The 16,998-nt window shown below is 31.7% G+C and overlaps 1 protein-coding gene across 1 annotated transcript in view; it reads left to right on the top strand.

Annotated features, from left to right (window-relative positions):
- Positions 1–5,417, top strand: part of PKNOX1 (PBX/knotted 1 homeobox 1) — a 189,188-nt gene extending 183,771 nt beyond the window's left edge. The window contains exon 12 of the mRNA XM_051984807.1: positions 1,999–5,417. Coding sequence (XP_051840767.1) covers positions 1,999–2,210 — 212 coding nt within the window. The 3' untranslated portion in view covers positions 2,211–5,417. The remainder of the gene's footprint in view (positions 1–1,998) is intronic.
- Positions 5,418–16,998: the final 11,581 nt, after the last annotated feature.

Below are 16,998 nucleotides of genomic sequence, written 5' to 3'. Positions count from 1 at the left end.
AATCCTAGAGTATACTGTTATCTAGATCTTGGGCGGAGATGACCGATTTCTTGGGACACACATTATCTAATCTTCAGGAATTTAGGGTGTTTGCTAATCTTCTTAGCTCTTTGTTTCCTGCGTCCAAGGACATGGCCTCTGGCATTGTTCAAGGACATGGTCTTGAAGAGCATGGTCTCTGGCATCTTCTGGCAACTCATTTTTTTCTCATCTGAATTGTTTCTGCCGGTCTCATAAAAACCTTTCCTGATTACTCTTGTTGTTTGTATTATCTCCCCTATCAAATTATCACATGCATTCTTGTTTGCATGTTTTCCCTTCATTGAACGTTCTTGAGGGCAGATTTTGTTAAAGAATGGACTTTTGTATCCTGTGCCTTGCTTAGTACAGTAGTAGATATTAAATATATTTTTTCATTGAATAAGGAATACTGTCAATAAAACATATTAATATAAAAGGAGGCAGAGCTGGTCATGTGTTGCTGAAAAATAGCAAATAAATATCATAAGTGCCATTAGTACAGAAGTTTAGATGAAGACCTCTAAGGTATAATGAACATGGCATGTATGCATTTATCCAAGTCATTGATGATAATTTCCTCTACGAAAGATCTATGGAATAAAGTATGCAAGAATCCCAAAAAGTAAGAAGAACATGAATAGATTAGAGTTTGTACTTATGAATGGCAATTACTCAGCAAAAAGATTGTAGTTCTTTGGGAGAAACAGCAGTACTTAAAAAAAAAAAGTTCTGAACAGAGTCAGAATTTAGCTAGTATTTGATCATGAGCAAATAATTTTATTTCAGTGAGCTTCAGCTTTTATTGTTGTTTAGTTGTTCAATAATGAACCTTTCTAGATCTAGTGTGCTAGTGCTACTACTGGGCTTATATCCCAAGCCTTTCTATTTTCAACTATTTCTCAAAATCTGTACTGCTTCATGCTCATTGTTTTCATGGAACTTTTTACTTCATTCTCTGCTGTCCTCTCTTCCTTTTGCCTTCAATATCTCCTAGCATTAGGGTCTTTTTCAGTAAGTCCTGTCTTCTCAATATGTTAACAAAGTATTAATGCTTCAGTTTCAGTATTTTTCCTTCCAGCAAATATTTTGAATGAATTTATCTAAATATTGACTTATTTTCTCTAGTTGTTGTCCATGGGACTCTCAAAAGTGTTCCCCACACCTCAATTGAAAAGCATCAATTTTGCGGCACTTAGCTTTCCTTACTCCTCTCTCACAGTCTTACATGGTCACTAGAAGAATAGGAACCATGGCTTTGACTCTACAGACCTTTGTCAGAAGGATGATATTTCTGCTTTTTACTATGTTGTCCAGATTTGCCCCAGTTTTCCTTCCAAGAAGCAAGAATCTTTTAATTTCATGGCAGCAGTTGCTGTGTGCAGTGATCTTTGAGGCCAAGAATATAAAATCTGGCACAGCTTTCATTCCTTCCATTTCTCTTTGTCAGCAAGTAATGGGACCCATTGCCTTGGTTTTTGTGATATTAAGTTTCAAGCTAGCTTATACACTCTCTTCTTACAATCTCAACTTCCTCACTTATAACATGAAATAAAACTTTTAGTATTTATAAGGAAAGGGTTGCTGTAAAGATCAAATAATATGTAGGTATTATATCTATACTGTGTAAATAAATATGTAGATTTTTATAAAGCATTATATAAATCATAGAACTTGATATTATTATTATTATTTCTTGGTTTTCCCCCTTAAAATAAGGTTGTATTCCCTATTCCCTAGCTCCCTATATAAAGAACCTTGCTTATGTATAAAGCATACTAGAACCAATATAACATGACTCCATCTTAGTAGTTTTGTGTGTGTTTACATATATGTATTCATATAGAACATTTTATTACAATTTATAAGAAATTTTACACTGGTATGCTATGTACTTATTTATACTAAAGGTCCATAGTATATTGTTTCTTTAAAAGTACTAATCTTAAAATAAATGTTGAATACAAATTTATCCCCCAGGAGCTGTTGTGACCATTACTGCACCAGTTAATATGAATGTGGACAGCCTCCAATCTCTGTCATCTGATGGTGCTACATTAGCAGTGCAACAAGTCATGATGGGAGGACAGAGTGAAGATGAATCTGTGGATAGCACTGAAGATGATGGAGGAGAACTCACAGCAACAAATATTAGTGGCCTGGTATTGGATAACAGTGATTCTCTGCAGTAGGAAGCCAGAGAATGTGACCATAGTTAGAGGGAAAAAATGGACTTGACTGACTTTTTATAGTTTGCACAGCAAACATTTTACACAAGTTTTATTTCTAATGTTTTATATGTAGATATAGAAGGGTGCACTTTTTGTATTTCAAGTAAGCTTAAACAGTCTTTGCAGGTACAGCAACTTCTTTCAAATGTGTGTGTGGTTTTTTTTTTTGTTTGTTTTGGGGGGTTTTGAATTTTTCTTTAAAGGTTTAACTCTAATATAATGAATGACAAACATCCCTTGAGTCCCTTTATTATATCAATGGAAAGTGCTACCATTTTCTAAAGAATTATGCTGTTTTAATTTTTCTGTCTACTTTAAAGCAGATTCTCAATGTGCTAATTTAAATCTATAGCCAGCGAAATTGGATTATTACATTAGGCCCAACTATTTAGAAGAAGCTTTTGCACCTTAAAACTGCCAGTATGAGGTGAACAGCAACATACCAGTATAAAAGAAGTATGATTAAGCTGTGTTTGTATGGAATTTTAAAATAAGCTTAATTTTTCTCATTCAGTAAGCCTGTTTCATTTGTTATTTAAAAAAAAAAAACCCTCTTATATTTACTTTGTTGGAATTATTGGATAAACACTATTTTTATAAATTGGTTACTAATTGGGATTATGGTTATATTGAACATAACTTCTAGAAAATAATACTTATTTAGTATTTCAAAATGGAAGTTTCTAAACTGACCAGATTTAATGAACATGCCAAAAGTTAGTATTCCATGGTTCTCAGAGTATATCTCAGATCTATCCCAGAATAATAATTTACATTTAGTAATGAAGCAAAAAACAGCAACAATTTAGTGAAATTTTTAGTATTTTCAAATACTAGTTTATATGTTATGGCCAGATTAATTTCACACTTGATCTAAACATATCTAAAGATATTTGCTAAGTATATATTTAAGTAAGTTAAATGAAAATGGTACCCAATAATAGAGCTTAAATAACCCAGTGTCCATATTTTCCTCATTTAAATAATTTTTATGAGTTTTCTGTCACATTAACCATGTTGTTGCTTTGGAGTTTAAAAAAACAACAACAATGCTATGTAAAATATGTGACATTCTCTTCAGATATTTCAGGACACTAGGATAAATAGCAAACAATCTCCTGTAAGTGATTTAAAAATATTTGTAAACTAGTGATAAAAAATTAATTTCATTATAATTATGGTTTGATGATATATTTTCCTTCCAGTCATCTTTCATTTTTGGTAGTTGTTCATGTGCAATTGTTTGGATTTGATCTGAAAATCAACATTTCTTCATTATATCTTGTTTTAAACATGACTTATAAATACTGTCAACAATTTTGAAGTCTCAAAATCATTTTCCCCTCTTGATCTTATGGTAATGCTGGATTTGGAATAATAGTAGAGCTTTCGATTTCTGAGTTGACATGTAACTAATGAAAAGAAAAAAAAATGCTTATTCTTTTTTCTCCCAACAACCCAACCTATTTCATAGTGCAAAAAGATATTCTTTAAATGATTTTTAAAGAAAAGCCAAAATTAACTTAATTTGTTTACATGAGATAGATGTATGGTTTGGATATTATCAGTTCTTGAGATGGAACTGTAGCCAACTGGTCATTGAACTAAAATTATAATGAAGTACTTTTTAATGAAGATTTGGTTTTCTGGCACCATATCCCCCCCAGTAGATATTAAATTTATAAATTATTCTTCATTAAATTACTGCATATACTTTTAGCCTTCTAAAAGAATTGTTTATTTTAAAGACTATTTCAAAAACAAACTTAAAATTACTTAGCTACTCAATTTAACAAGGAAAAAATTACACTTTTTAAAAGCAGGAATTATTTTCTTATAAATTTTATTAAGGTAATTAAACATGTGTGACTAAAATCTCATTTCTTTTATCAACTTGATTTAAACTCTTAAGTTGCCTAGGTTATTTTTTTTAACCAAAAACTATTTCTTCCATTTGACGTTATTCCCAGTATTCTTTACTAGTTTTTTGGTTCCAATTTTGAATGTTTGCTTTTTTAATTATTCCAGATATTTGGAAATCATGTTAAATTTAATAGATTCATTATATTGTAAGTTAAGGGTGCATTGTGCTTTATTGGAGTGCCAAACTAGAGTAGTTTGGAGAATATAAAAGTTATTTTCATTTTGCAAATTGGGAATCAGAGTTCAACAAACTTTATTGATTTGAATAGTGATTCAGGCTAAGTGAATGTTATTTTTTTCTCCCTTGCATTTTTAAAAATGTTTGAAATGGTTTCCCTTCAAACCAAAATCCTCAATTACCACTTTAGAAGACTAGGCAAAAGATTTAGGTTTGGGGGCACATGCCATAAGAAACCTTTAATCATCACTACTAATATGCTTTCAGCATACTTTTATATGATAAGCAGTTTTTGTTTTTCCTTCAGTAATTCAGTCAGTATCTCAAAAACATTTCCTTTCCATCCATTCCATGGAACTAAGAGAATCTATGAGATATATTTTTGAATGAACAAATTAAATCCCAAACTCTATTCTTAATTGAAATCTTTACCATAGGAGGATCCTTCTAAATGTGTTTTAAAGTCTGATTTCTTAAATTTTATTATTGATATTGTTGTTACTGTTGTTCCCTCATAGATCAAATGAGTTAGGTTGGCTTTGCCAAACCCAAATAAAACTCTTAACTGCTGGACTTGCTAAACTGCTTCAGTGTTTGGGGATTTTTCCCCAGGTGGTGAAATATATTCTCCTTTTATCCAGTATGTGAAATAAACTGGGAAAGAGCACAAGTATGCTATTTAGACAGACTACCAAATATTTTTTATTGGTAACCTGTTGTGTGAAAGCATACAGCATTCTTTCTTATGAATTAGTTCCTTGTAATCTGTTAAATGATCTTTGTTTCTAATCTGTGTGAGAAAGAAATAGGGCACTTTTTTTTTTAACACAAATTTAAGCCTATCATCCAATCTTTTGTCCATATAGAGGGCTGTCTGGCAAATAGTGATAAAAATATTCCAGCAATCTTTCTTTGTTTTAAATATATTTGGTCTATGAAACTGACAATCTTTAAAATGTGAATACTGTAACATTAAGTTTTTCTTGGATTGTTGTCTTTAAAAAAAGATTTTTGTGAAGCAACTGATTTATCAAAGAAAATAATTAAAAATAGAAACATGCTCTGTGGATGATGTATTATTACATGAAAATGAAACACATTTCCTATTTTAAGTAAAGCATTCAAATTATTTTATAACTCGGTCTCTTGACATTTAGGAATTTAGCATTAATGCCTGCACATAACAAAAATTAATGTACAACTATTATTGGGATTATTGGGATCAAATTACAGAATTACAGAATCTCGAAGCTAGAAAGAACTCAGATCCCATCAAATCTAAACTGCATTTAAACACGAATCTTTCTATTAAATATCCAACAAGTAATCATCCAGTTTTTGTTTCAAGACTCCCACTAAGGGTAAATCTCCTTGTGCACCTCGTATTTTATGTACATATACAAACGTATTTTTAACATTCCCTACTGCCTCTCGGAGGCATAACTTCTGGATAATCCTCCTTGCTAGAAACTTTTTCCTTACATCAAGATATAATTTGTATCTGTAATTTTCACCCAATGTTCCTGATTCTGCCCTCTGGGACCAAGCAGAACAAGTCTAGTCTCTCATTCTTCCCTTGGAAATGGTCCTTCATTACTGGAAGGCTATCTTATCTCCCCTAAGTCATCTCTACTCCAAGAAGAGAATCTCCACTTCTTCCACAGGTATTCATATGGTATGATCTTCAGACCCTTTTTACCTTGAAACCTACTTGCCCTTCTTTAGACACTCTGCAGCTTTTTGAAGTCCTTACCAAACTGTAGGTGCCCAGAATTGAAACAAGACTGAAAATGATAGTGATACTATCTCTAATTCTCCTACTTCAGAGACCAATGGGTTTTCACTATGCAAAGGAAGAAGGGGAAATTTGGTTTTGAAAAGGTTTTGAAAAAAATTAAGATGGGGATAGGGAGCAGCTTAGATTTGGACGTACAGGAAATTCTGAGACAAGGAAGCTTCCTCTACTAACGCATACCAGTTGGCTTCTTAAGGTCTTCAAAACTTGTCTAGAACACGGAGAGTGTAATTGATTTATCCCAACTCACATAAATGATATGTGTCAGAGACAGGAGTTGAACACAGATCTTTGATTTCAAAGCCAGCTCTATTCACTATGCTGCTAAGTTCAAGTTCAAGATAACTAGCAAAAAATACTAGAAAGTTGTTTGTTTGTTTGTTTTTTTTGGATTGAACAATAATGCTCTTCCTACTTTGTATTAAACAAATAGCATCAAAGAATATCTATGAAAAATCATTCATTGTATGGGAGTCCTTGAAGAAACAACCAGACCTCTAAACAAAAGAAGTTGGTTTTCTTAATCCTAAGTATCCTTCCTTGTAATTCTTACCAGACCTTTAATGTTATTTAAGAAACAATCTTTATTTCCAGTTTTTAAAATATCCTCCCAAAATAAAGTTAAAGAAGATATTTGTTATGTGATGATCATTTTCTTGTCAGGGACTATATGTAAAAAGTTTATAATTTGAAAGAAATAAATATTCTTTCATTTATAATGGGCTATGTTAAATCATTTGAAGAATATGTACTGAATTTAACAATTAAAATGATATCAACAGGCTATAACATTGAATTGAAGCTAATAAGATTAAATGTAATAGTGATAAATATAAAAACCTGTGAAACTGATTTTTTGAACATAATTATAGGCTTAGAAGGAAAGGTTTATTTTTTAATGATGTATATTCTATTCTATTTTTATTTATTTAAAAATATTTCCCATATATTTTAATATTTTTATTTTGAGTTCCAAATTCTCTCTTTCCCTCCATTTTCCCTCTATCCATTGAGAAAACAAGCAATATGATTCAATATACATGTGAAATTATGTAGAACATATTTCCATATTAGTCATGTTGCCAAAAAAAGTAAGAAAAATTAAAAAGTGAAAAAATGTGTTTTAATTAACACTAAATTAACATTTCATCAGTTATCTTTCTGGAGGAGGATAGCATTTTTCATCATGAGTTCTTTAAAATTAACATGGATTATTGTATTGAGCAGAATTAGTTAAATCACTTATCATTGCAACATTAACTGTTACTGTGTACTGCTTGTTTCTCACTTCACTTTGCATCAGTTGTTGTAAGTGTTACCAGCTTTTTCTGAATCAGTCTATGGAGATGATAGCCAATTCTGAACAGCATCCATTAAAAAATTACAATCCCAATATGAGAGAGAAGAAAATAATATAAATATTAAAATAAAAAACCCCTACTTTTTTCCTTCTTTGTTTCAAGAGAGTTCCAAAAAGAAAAACAAAGCTTTTAATTTAGATTAAAAGAAGGAAAATTGAAAAGAAAAATAGAATAAGAAAAATACCTTGGGATAATCAGAAGTATGTATTTCTATGGTCACATAAAAATTTGACATCCTGTAGTAAAGAATGATAACTAGATATTTGTGTAATACTAGCTACTTGCAAAGTATTTTTTGTTCATTAGTTTATTAGAAGTTGGAATTAAAGAATTAAAGAATTTCAAATGGCACCTTAGAGTCCATTCAGGACAGCCTGTACCTGAAAAAGAATTCCTCTACAATATAACTAGCAAATGGTTATTCAGCTTTATCTTGAAGGCTCTGGAGGAAAACAAACTATCTCACAAAAGCAGCTATTTCTGCTTTTAGATCATTTTTATTTTCAGGAAATTTTCCTCAAATTATCTCTAAATTTGCCTTTTGGCCATTTTGACTCATTGCTCCTGATTCTTTCCTCAATCCCATCTTGTCCATAGCAGTCCTTCAAAGAACTGAAAACAGCAGCTTTCCTCCTTAAGTCTTGTCTTCTCTTCCAAAAACATTGTCATATCATTCAACACTGATCCTAATGTGACATAAACTGACCCTTCACCATTTGAATTGCCCTTCAAATGCTCTCTGTCTCACTAGCATCCCCTGATGTGTGGCAGCCAGAACAAACCAGTAATCAGCTATGACCCGAGTAGGTCAGAGCACAATGGGACCATTCTCTCCTTATTCCTGAAAGCTGTACCTTTCAACATACCCTAAAACTGTATTAACTTTCTTGGTTGCTATTATCACACTTTTGCACCTTGTGAACTTGCAGCTTACTAAAATTCCCAGAATCTTTCAGATTAACTGATTTTTAGCCTTGCCTCTTTATTTTTGTAAATATAGATGTTTTTAATCTAAATATAAGACCTCTTAAATTTAATCTTGCTTTATTTATGAGCATTGTTTGAAAGGACTGGTTCAAAAATGTTGGACATCTTCAGAAATATTTGAAGGGCTACGATTTGGAAAGAGGGACTAGATTTGTTATGTGTAAAAATGGGAGTAAAACCAGGAACAAGTAGCATAAGAGACTGATTTAGAATTATGCGAGAAAATGCTGCAATTAGGGATATACAAAAGTATAAGTGGCTACCTTAAAAAGTTGTTGGTAAATCCTCCTTCAAGCAAAACTTTGCTGGATGACCATTTGTTGGTTATATTATAATGCATGATTACAATCTTGAATGAGTTGAACTAAATCAACAGTCAGCAAATTACAGCTAATAGGTCAAATATGGCCCATTTCCTGTTTTTGTATTTATGTTTTAAGTAGTTTTTAAAAATCAAAAGAAGAATATGATATATGAAAATCATAAGAAATTCAAACTTTGTTATCCATAAACAAATTTTATTGATAGAGTCATGCCCCTTTGTTTACATATTGCCTATGACTATTTTTGTGCTGCAGTGTCAGAGTTACATAGTTGCTACAAAAACTGCAGGTAATGTTCTCAGCCCTGTTCCTTGTCTCACTACGAATTGCAATGACAGGTATCACTTGACAATGTTTCCTAATACATATATATCAGCATACATGCCTACATACAAACACACACACGTACATACATATATAATTACTAGCACATATCCCTCATGTCAAAACAGAAAATTGGATTTCAAATGTCATGCTTTTAATGGACAGTGGAAGGTGGATTATTTTATTATCAAATTGATGATAAAACATTGTGTTTATTAAGGAGTGACTTAATTATGCTAAGAGGATATGAAATACATTAATGTTACTAGATTAAACATTCATCACATTCTTGCTACAAAGTAAGTTTCTGAGCAGTTCATTTGTTGGTCAGGCAAAAATTCTACTTATAGTTAGTTAATTAAATCACATTTGATTGCAGGGGCTGAATAAATGTAACCACAGAAAATAAACTTAAGACCATTAGCCTTTCAGCTCAATTAAGCCCACATAATCATGGATTGATAGCAGTATTTGGCTTTTCTATGTGAAAAGATATTTTTTAAGATGAAATATGTAAAATATCATTACAGATCAGCATTAACAAGTATCCATTTGCAATTGATTTTTGTGACAGGAACATTAATTTTGAACCTCATTTAAGTGAAATGTTGCCCTCTCAAATTCCATTTTTTATCATTATTAGACCTGTGTTACAAAAAAAATGTACCTATTATTTTTATATTTTGAATATGGTCAATAAAAAATGTGGAAATTTGTTTTCTCTTGTAATATTTTGCCTTTTGGACTACAAAGCCTAAAATATTTGGTGTCTGGTTCCTTGAATAACAAGTTGATCCCTGGATGAGATAAGCATAAAGATTCTTTTCAAATCTAAAATTCTGTTATTTAGAGCAAAACTTAAAGCCATGATTCAATTGATGAAACAAAGACATCAAAGCCTTAACTTGAATTACTTGCCAAACAGAAAGAAAAGTAGCATCCAGAAGCAACAGTTTCTAATATAAACATTTTTTAAATTTTATGCAGGCATTTTAGGTCATGTGACCACCAAGATGGAGAGCTAAACATGTTCTTTCATCCTCTGGATTTTTCAAACCTCTCTATACTAGAAATTATGCACCAGAGATAAGGTGATTTCAGTTGTCTTACAGTCTAGGAGCAAGAACCCAAACAAGGCAAAAATCAAATCCCTAATTACCCCCATTGAGTACTCAGTTCCCTCTCCCCCATTGCAAAGGAAAGAAAGAAAAAGTGTCAGAATTGACTATTGGAGCCTAGGTGAGGTAAAGAAAAGGAACACTGAAGTGGAAGCCAACCATGTCAATTAGAGGTAAATAGTGTTGATTACATACCCTTGTTTTCACCATCTTCCTTGGAAAGAAGTTAGAAAAATGTGAAAGAAGGAAATAACTAACTAATAGTAATAATGGAATCACTTTATTCATAAAATGGAAGAGCATAACAATGCACTAAAAAGTAGAATCTATGGATTGTTTGCAAGAACTATATTTGAAACAAAGATTGATTCAGAATTAAAACAAAAAATTAGAGCAGAATTTGTTATGCTTTAGGCAAATTTTTAAAAGCAGGGTAGTAATCATCTCAAAGTTAAAAAAAAAAGTAAAAATGGAAGTTTTAAAAATATAAACAGAATCTACCTTCTGATTAGAGAGAAATTCATCATATATGATGAGATGTGGAGAATATGAAAATTTGTTTTGCTTAACTGAATTTTTGTTTTAGTGGTGTAAGATGGAAGGGAGAGAAGATAAATGTTAGCTTTTTTATTTAATACAGACAAGCAGGGAAACCATGTAATATTTGAAAGCACCATAGATATTAATATTAAACAAATATGCACTGAATGACATATTGTGACAAGGATAAATAGCAAAATTACATTAATTGAGGATTTCAGTATGTTCCTTTCAAACTTGGACAAATTTTAAAAAAAGATAAAGCTAAGGACCTGAAAAATTTTTAGAAAAAGTAATTATAAATTTCTGGTGAGCACTAACTGGGCAGATAAAGTAGTGTTCATATGTTCAAGTATATGTGACACCTTTTCGAAAATGTAAAAAATCCATAAAAAAATCATAAAGTCAAAAAAGTAGAAATATTAAATATCCTTTAAGGATTACAAAGCAAAGTTATAATCAATAAGGAAAATTTGAAAGAAGACATGATAGATGTTTTCATTTTTTAGAAGACAACAATATAAAGTCAAAACAGTCTTTATAGGAAAAATCATCTCACTAGATCAGAAACCCTTCCCCCTGCCAAAAAAATAAATCTAGAGAAGCAAAACAAATTTTTTTGAAAATAAAAATTGAATTATTTAATTCAATTAATTTAATTAAGTTTTATTTAAAACAGTACTCATTTTAATTGAATAAAATAGCTTGTTAACTAATCTGATAAAAAGAGGAGGACCAAATGGTATCAAAAAGTGAAAAAAAATTCATAATGAAAGGGAATAGTTACAAAAGTAGTAAATACCAAGATTAACAAATCAATAAATAGTTTTAATGATACATAATATTTGAATAATCCATAAATTACTTTCAAAGAAAAAAAACAGGATTTGCAAATTAATTTAATCAAATATTCAAAGAATAATCCATGTCATGCCAATTTTGTTAAAAGTAGAGGAAAAAATCAATTCTATCAAATTCCTTCCATGAAACAAATATATAAAAACTGAAGATAAAAATTAGAAAATAAAATTATAGATCAACATCCCAAATGAATATTTATTCAAAATCTTGAAGAAAATATTACTAAACCTACAGTAATATACAAAACAATTATATACTGTAACTAGTTAGGATTTGTACCACTTAATGCAGGCTAATGTCAAATATTAGGGAAATGATAAACATAATAATATGAAAAATCAAATATCAATAGATGCAGAAAAAGCTTTTGACAATATCTGATATCAAGCACATTATAAAATATACTAATCTATATACTTAAAAAATAATATACAAGGCAGCGAGATGGCACAGTGGATAGAGTATCAGCCCTGAAGTCAGAAGGACCTGAGTTCAAATCTGACCTCAGACACTTAACATTTCTTGGCTGGGTGACTCTGGACAAGTCACTTAATCCCAATTGCCTCAGCAAAAAATAATAACTGTAATGGACTGAAGCTCTTGAGTCATTGCACTGAGGTCCCAAGCACATGAGGCTAAATAGCAATTGGACAATACTCTATTAGTACATGCTTGGAGAAAGAATGGTCCTACCCACTCTCTGTGCAAATTTTGATGTGTTGTATAGGAGATGATGTAGAGATGATTGGTGGGTGGAGTGAGAGAGGCACAGGCACTGCTGGCGGGATTTGTGTGGCACTGCTCTCACTTCGTATTGCCATTCCCTTTCACTTCCACAAAGGATAAAACGATCAAGGATTTTCCCTTATTCTGACTCTGGCTGATTTTAATATGCTCTGGATGTTAAACAAGGTGATCACAAATAACAATAATATATTCAAGCATATCCATCCCAAACCAAGAGTGAGTGTTCCCTACAATAGAAAAATGCTAGAGGTCTTTCCAATATCAGGATAAAGTGAAAATATTCATCATAACCCTATTTATTATATAGTTTTAGAAATAATCACTAAATCAAGAAGACGAAAGGTTAAAGAAGAAAAAAGTATAGGCAAAAAGGAAACAAAATTGTTATTATTTTTTTTTTTTTACAGATACATGGTTATTGTCCTTCCTTCTTAAAGAAGAACAAAATGATTTCACTATGTTGAAGTCAAGGTATAGTGTAGCCATCTGTGTCTGGTAAGACCAATGCAATCTTGGAAGGTTCTGCCACAGATTGGCACAAATAGTTCCTATGAACATTTGGAGTGGAGATGTCTCTAAATTTGCACATCTCACTTCTCTTTTGAGCTTCTTGCACTTCTGCTTCACTTATACAACATAACTCCTTCTTTGATGCAGGGATACTATACTGGGCAGTTCTTTGTCAGTAATTCCTATATCACTCAGTTGGTTCCAAAGTTCTTCAGAGAGAACTTGAGAATGTCCTTGTATCTCTTCTGATTTGCATGAGTTGATCATAAAGTACTCTTTTGGACAAATACGTGTTTGACATTCGAATAATATGGGCAGCCTAATGGAGTTGCTCTCTCAGCAATAGAATTTGAATGAGCATCATTTTAGCCTGAAAGAAGACCTCAATGTCTAATACTTTGTCAGATAATCTTCAGTCTTCCTAAAATAATTCAAATTTAAATAGTTCAATTTTCTGGCACACTGCTGGTTAGACTAGGTTTCACAGGCATGCAATAATGAGATCAGCATTGTAGTTCTGTAGACCTTCAGTTTGGAAGATAATATACTACCTTTTATTTCCCACACTTTGCTTTGGAGTTTCCCAAACACTGAGCTATGTCTGGCAATGAATGAGTCAATATCAACATCTATGTGTGTAACTCTAGGAGTATACTGCCAAGGTAAGATGATATATTGATCTACTTAGAAAACCTTTAAGATTCAGTGAAAACTAGTTGAAACAATGATTTCAGGAAAGTAGAATGTAAAACAAGCCCACATAAATCATCAACTTTTCTATTGAATAAAAAATATATAAATACAACTATAATTTTTTTAAAAATTAATTTTTAACATCAATTTTCTTAAAAATTTTGAGTTCCAAATTCTCTTTCCCTCCTGCAAAATACTCTTATTAATAGTATTGCAATATACGATTATCAAATATCCATGAAATATTTCACTGTAGAGCAGTGGTCCTCAAAGTGTAGTCCAAAGAATTGTTGGGATCTCTGAAACCTTTCAGAGGGTCTACAAATTCAAAATTATTTTTTACTTCTAATATAGTAAATAGCTATAAATATAACCCATGTGAACAAAAACTTTTTGAACAGATCCTCAATAGTTTTTTAACAACATGAAGATCCTGAGAACAAAAGTTTGAGAACCACTGCTATAGAGGGAGATACAAAAATAAAGACATTTAAATAATCCTGATTTATTCCTGGCTAAGTCATGAGAGTATTTTTTTAAATGACACTGCTAGCAAAATTAACTTGAAGATTCATACCAATCATTTCATACCAAAATGTTATTGATCTAGAAAGAAAACTAAATGCATTTAGACAATGAAAAGATCAAGAATCTTAAGATAATTTTTTTAAAGTACTAAGGAAGAGGCCTAGCCTAAAGAGATCTCAAATTAAACCAAAAAATAGTAATCATCAAAATTATTTGGTGCTGATTAAAAATAAAAGTTGATCAGTGGAAGAGGTTAAGCACTTATAATATATGGAAGAACATAACAATTTTCAATAAATCCAAAGACCTAGCTATTGGACTTCATGATTCTATAAACATTTATAGACATCGTTCTTCTTTGTTGTCCTTCTAGTTACATCCTTAAATACTTTCAGGATGACTTTGCCTCGTTGAATTTCTTGCAAAACTTTCTTTAAACTGATTTTACCCTTCACTGCTTCTCTGTACTTTATGAGATCATAATGCTCACAATTGTCCATCATCCTTCTTTCTAAGATTTTACAAATGAGTTTATATTTAACAGAGTGTTATCCTTAGTAAACATTTCTTACCATATGGCAAACCAAAGATCTACTGATTAAAGCACTTTCTGTGTTCTTTTGGTATTCTTGTTGGGGCACTTAATTTGTACTGGCTAAACTCCTGTATAAAAGTATTAAAATATATATTGAGGTTTTTTGTTTGTTTATTTTGTTTCAATCATGTGCCATATCTTTTCCCATTATTATTATTTCTTTTTATTAATTTTGATGTTAGCTTCAATAACTTAATGGTCTGAAAACTATCACATCAAAAAGCTTTTTCCTGTCTGTTAAAATAGTATCTATTTCATTTATTGTGGTGTAATTTGGTGCTCAACATATCTAACAACCAGCTCTTTCCTCAAAGATATTGTGATTTAAAGATGTAAAGTTTTTTTTTTCAAATCTTAGATTTCTCTCATACTTTCTTTCTGAACTATCTAGCTTTATATTATTTCTAGCCCTTTCTCACCATTTTCCACGTTTGCAATGAAGTTAAGAAGTATCAGAGTGTATGTTGGTTAAATTTGGAGGTTTTTATTAAGTTCTTTGTAGAATTTCTCTACTTCATCCTTATCAACTGATCTTGGTTAATAAGCCACATTATTTTCATGGTATTTTTGGTTTGGTTTGGTTGCTCTTGTTGTTTTAAATTCTTATTAATAGTATTGCAATATACGATTATCAAATATCCATGAAATAACATTTCTTATTGCCTATGGATTTATGATAAGACCCACTCCACCCACTCCTTTGTCTTTCCAAGGCCATGGCCAAAAAATATTGTCCTCAGAAGACAGCCTCTTGTTTAGTCAAACTTGGAGCATAATAAAACCCAACAGAGTTTATGCTTTCTCTTTGGAGAGTGCAAGATCATCTCCATGTCAAAATAAAGCATCAGAGTAGTGCTTTGTGAAAGCACATAGTAGAATCTTAGTAAGCATTTATCAATTAATTGACCATCCTTTTCTTGTGGATATCTTTCATGCTGGGGTTTTTGGAACAATGATTTATTGTGCTTCTTTTCAACCTATAGAAAAGATTATGCTCAGGATCCCTAGTCTGCTTAGTTGTTATCAGCTTGGTCTCTCTTTATGCAAGTGACCCTTAAGTCTCTTGGGGTCTTTGTGTAAATAACTCCCACATCTACGTATTTAGTCTCTTCTTTCTCCTGCTATCTCATGTCTTGCATTTCCAATTGCTTTCTGGATGTCGGAGAGGGCTCACAAATATAACTTGTTCCAAACATTATTCATTTTCTGCCTCCTCTACAATTTTCCCATTTCTATTGTAATGCAAGACAGAGTTTAGAGAACAACTTAATAGTTTATTAAATGGAGAGATTTACTGGGACCAAATGATCCATGTTTGGTCCCAGGGCTGAACGAGACTATCATCTCAAAGAATCCAGCCCTGAATATCAGACTGCAAGATTCTTTTATAGGATGACAAGAACAATGACATAATAGGGGAAGTACCTGGATGGGGATAACCTAATGGGGGGGCAGGCACCTAGGATGACATAATGGAGGGAGGTACTGGAGAGGTTACTGATATTCTAATCATGTCTAAAATGGATAGACCCTTATTCTGTCAAACATTAAGAAGGAATGATATAGCCTAAAGATATAAAACCTTTATCTCATCAAACATTAAGAGGGAAAGGTTATAACCTGAGGCAGAGTAACTAAATAGAACAATTGGGAAACTGGTCAGGACATTAAAAGGGAACTGTGGCACAACACTATCAAGTTCCCATCAGCCTTATGTTCATTCCAGTTCACAATTTCAGAATCATTTTTGACTTTTTAGACCATCACTTCCCATATTTAAATAATTTGTCAAGTATTAATAATTTTACCTCTTCAATATCTCCTAATCCATAGCCTTTTCTCTAATGAGATCATGATCACCCTAGTGTAGGCTTTTATCACTGTCTTCCAGATGGTCTTTCTGCCACCAGTTCTTTCTTTCTTTAATAATTCTCCACATATTTGCCAAATTTATATTCCCAAAGTGTGATCAAGTCATTCCCCAGCTAAAGAAACTTCTTTGACTCCTTTTTAGGATAAAATATAAACTCTTCTATTTGTACTTAAAGTTCCTTACAATCCAGGGTATTTTTCTAAACATTACTCTCTTGCACCACTCAAGGCTTCAGACAGACTGGCTTCCTTACTGATGGTCATATGTAATATTCCACCTCTCTTCTCTGTGACTTTGTACAAGCTAGACCTGTACCATGCAAATGAGAACACTCTCTTCTGATTCACCTGCCTCTTAGAAACACTTACCTCTTTCAAGACTCATTTCAAGTTC

The sequence above is a fragment of the Antechinus flavipes genome, chromosome 3, assembly GCF_016432865.1.
Source record: "Antechinus flavipes isolate AdamAnt ecotype Samford, QLD, Australia chromosome 3, AdamAnt_v2, whole genome shotgun sequence".
Classification (NCBI taxonomy): Eukaryota; Metazoa; Chordata; class Mammalia; order Dasyuromorphia; family Dasyuridae; genus Antechinus; species Antechinus flavipes.
The sequence above is the reverse complement of the archived record's forward strand: the minus strand, read 5'-3'. Positions and strand labels throughout refer to the sequence as shown.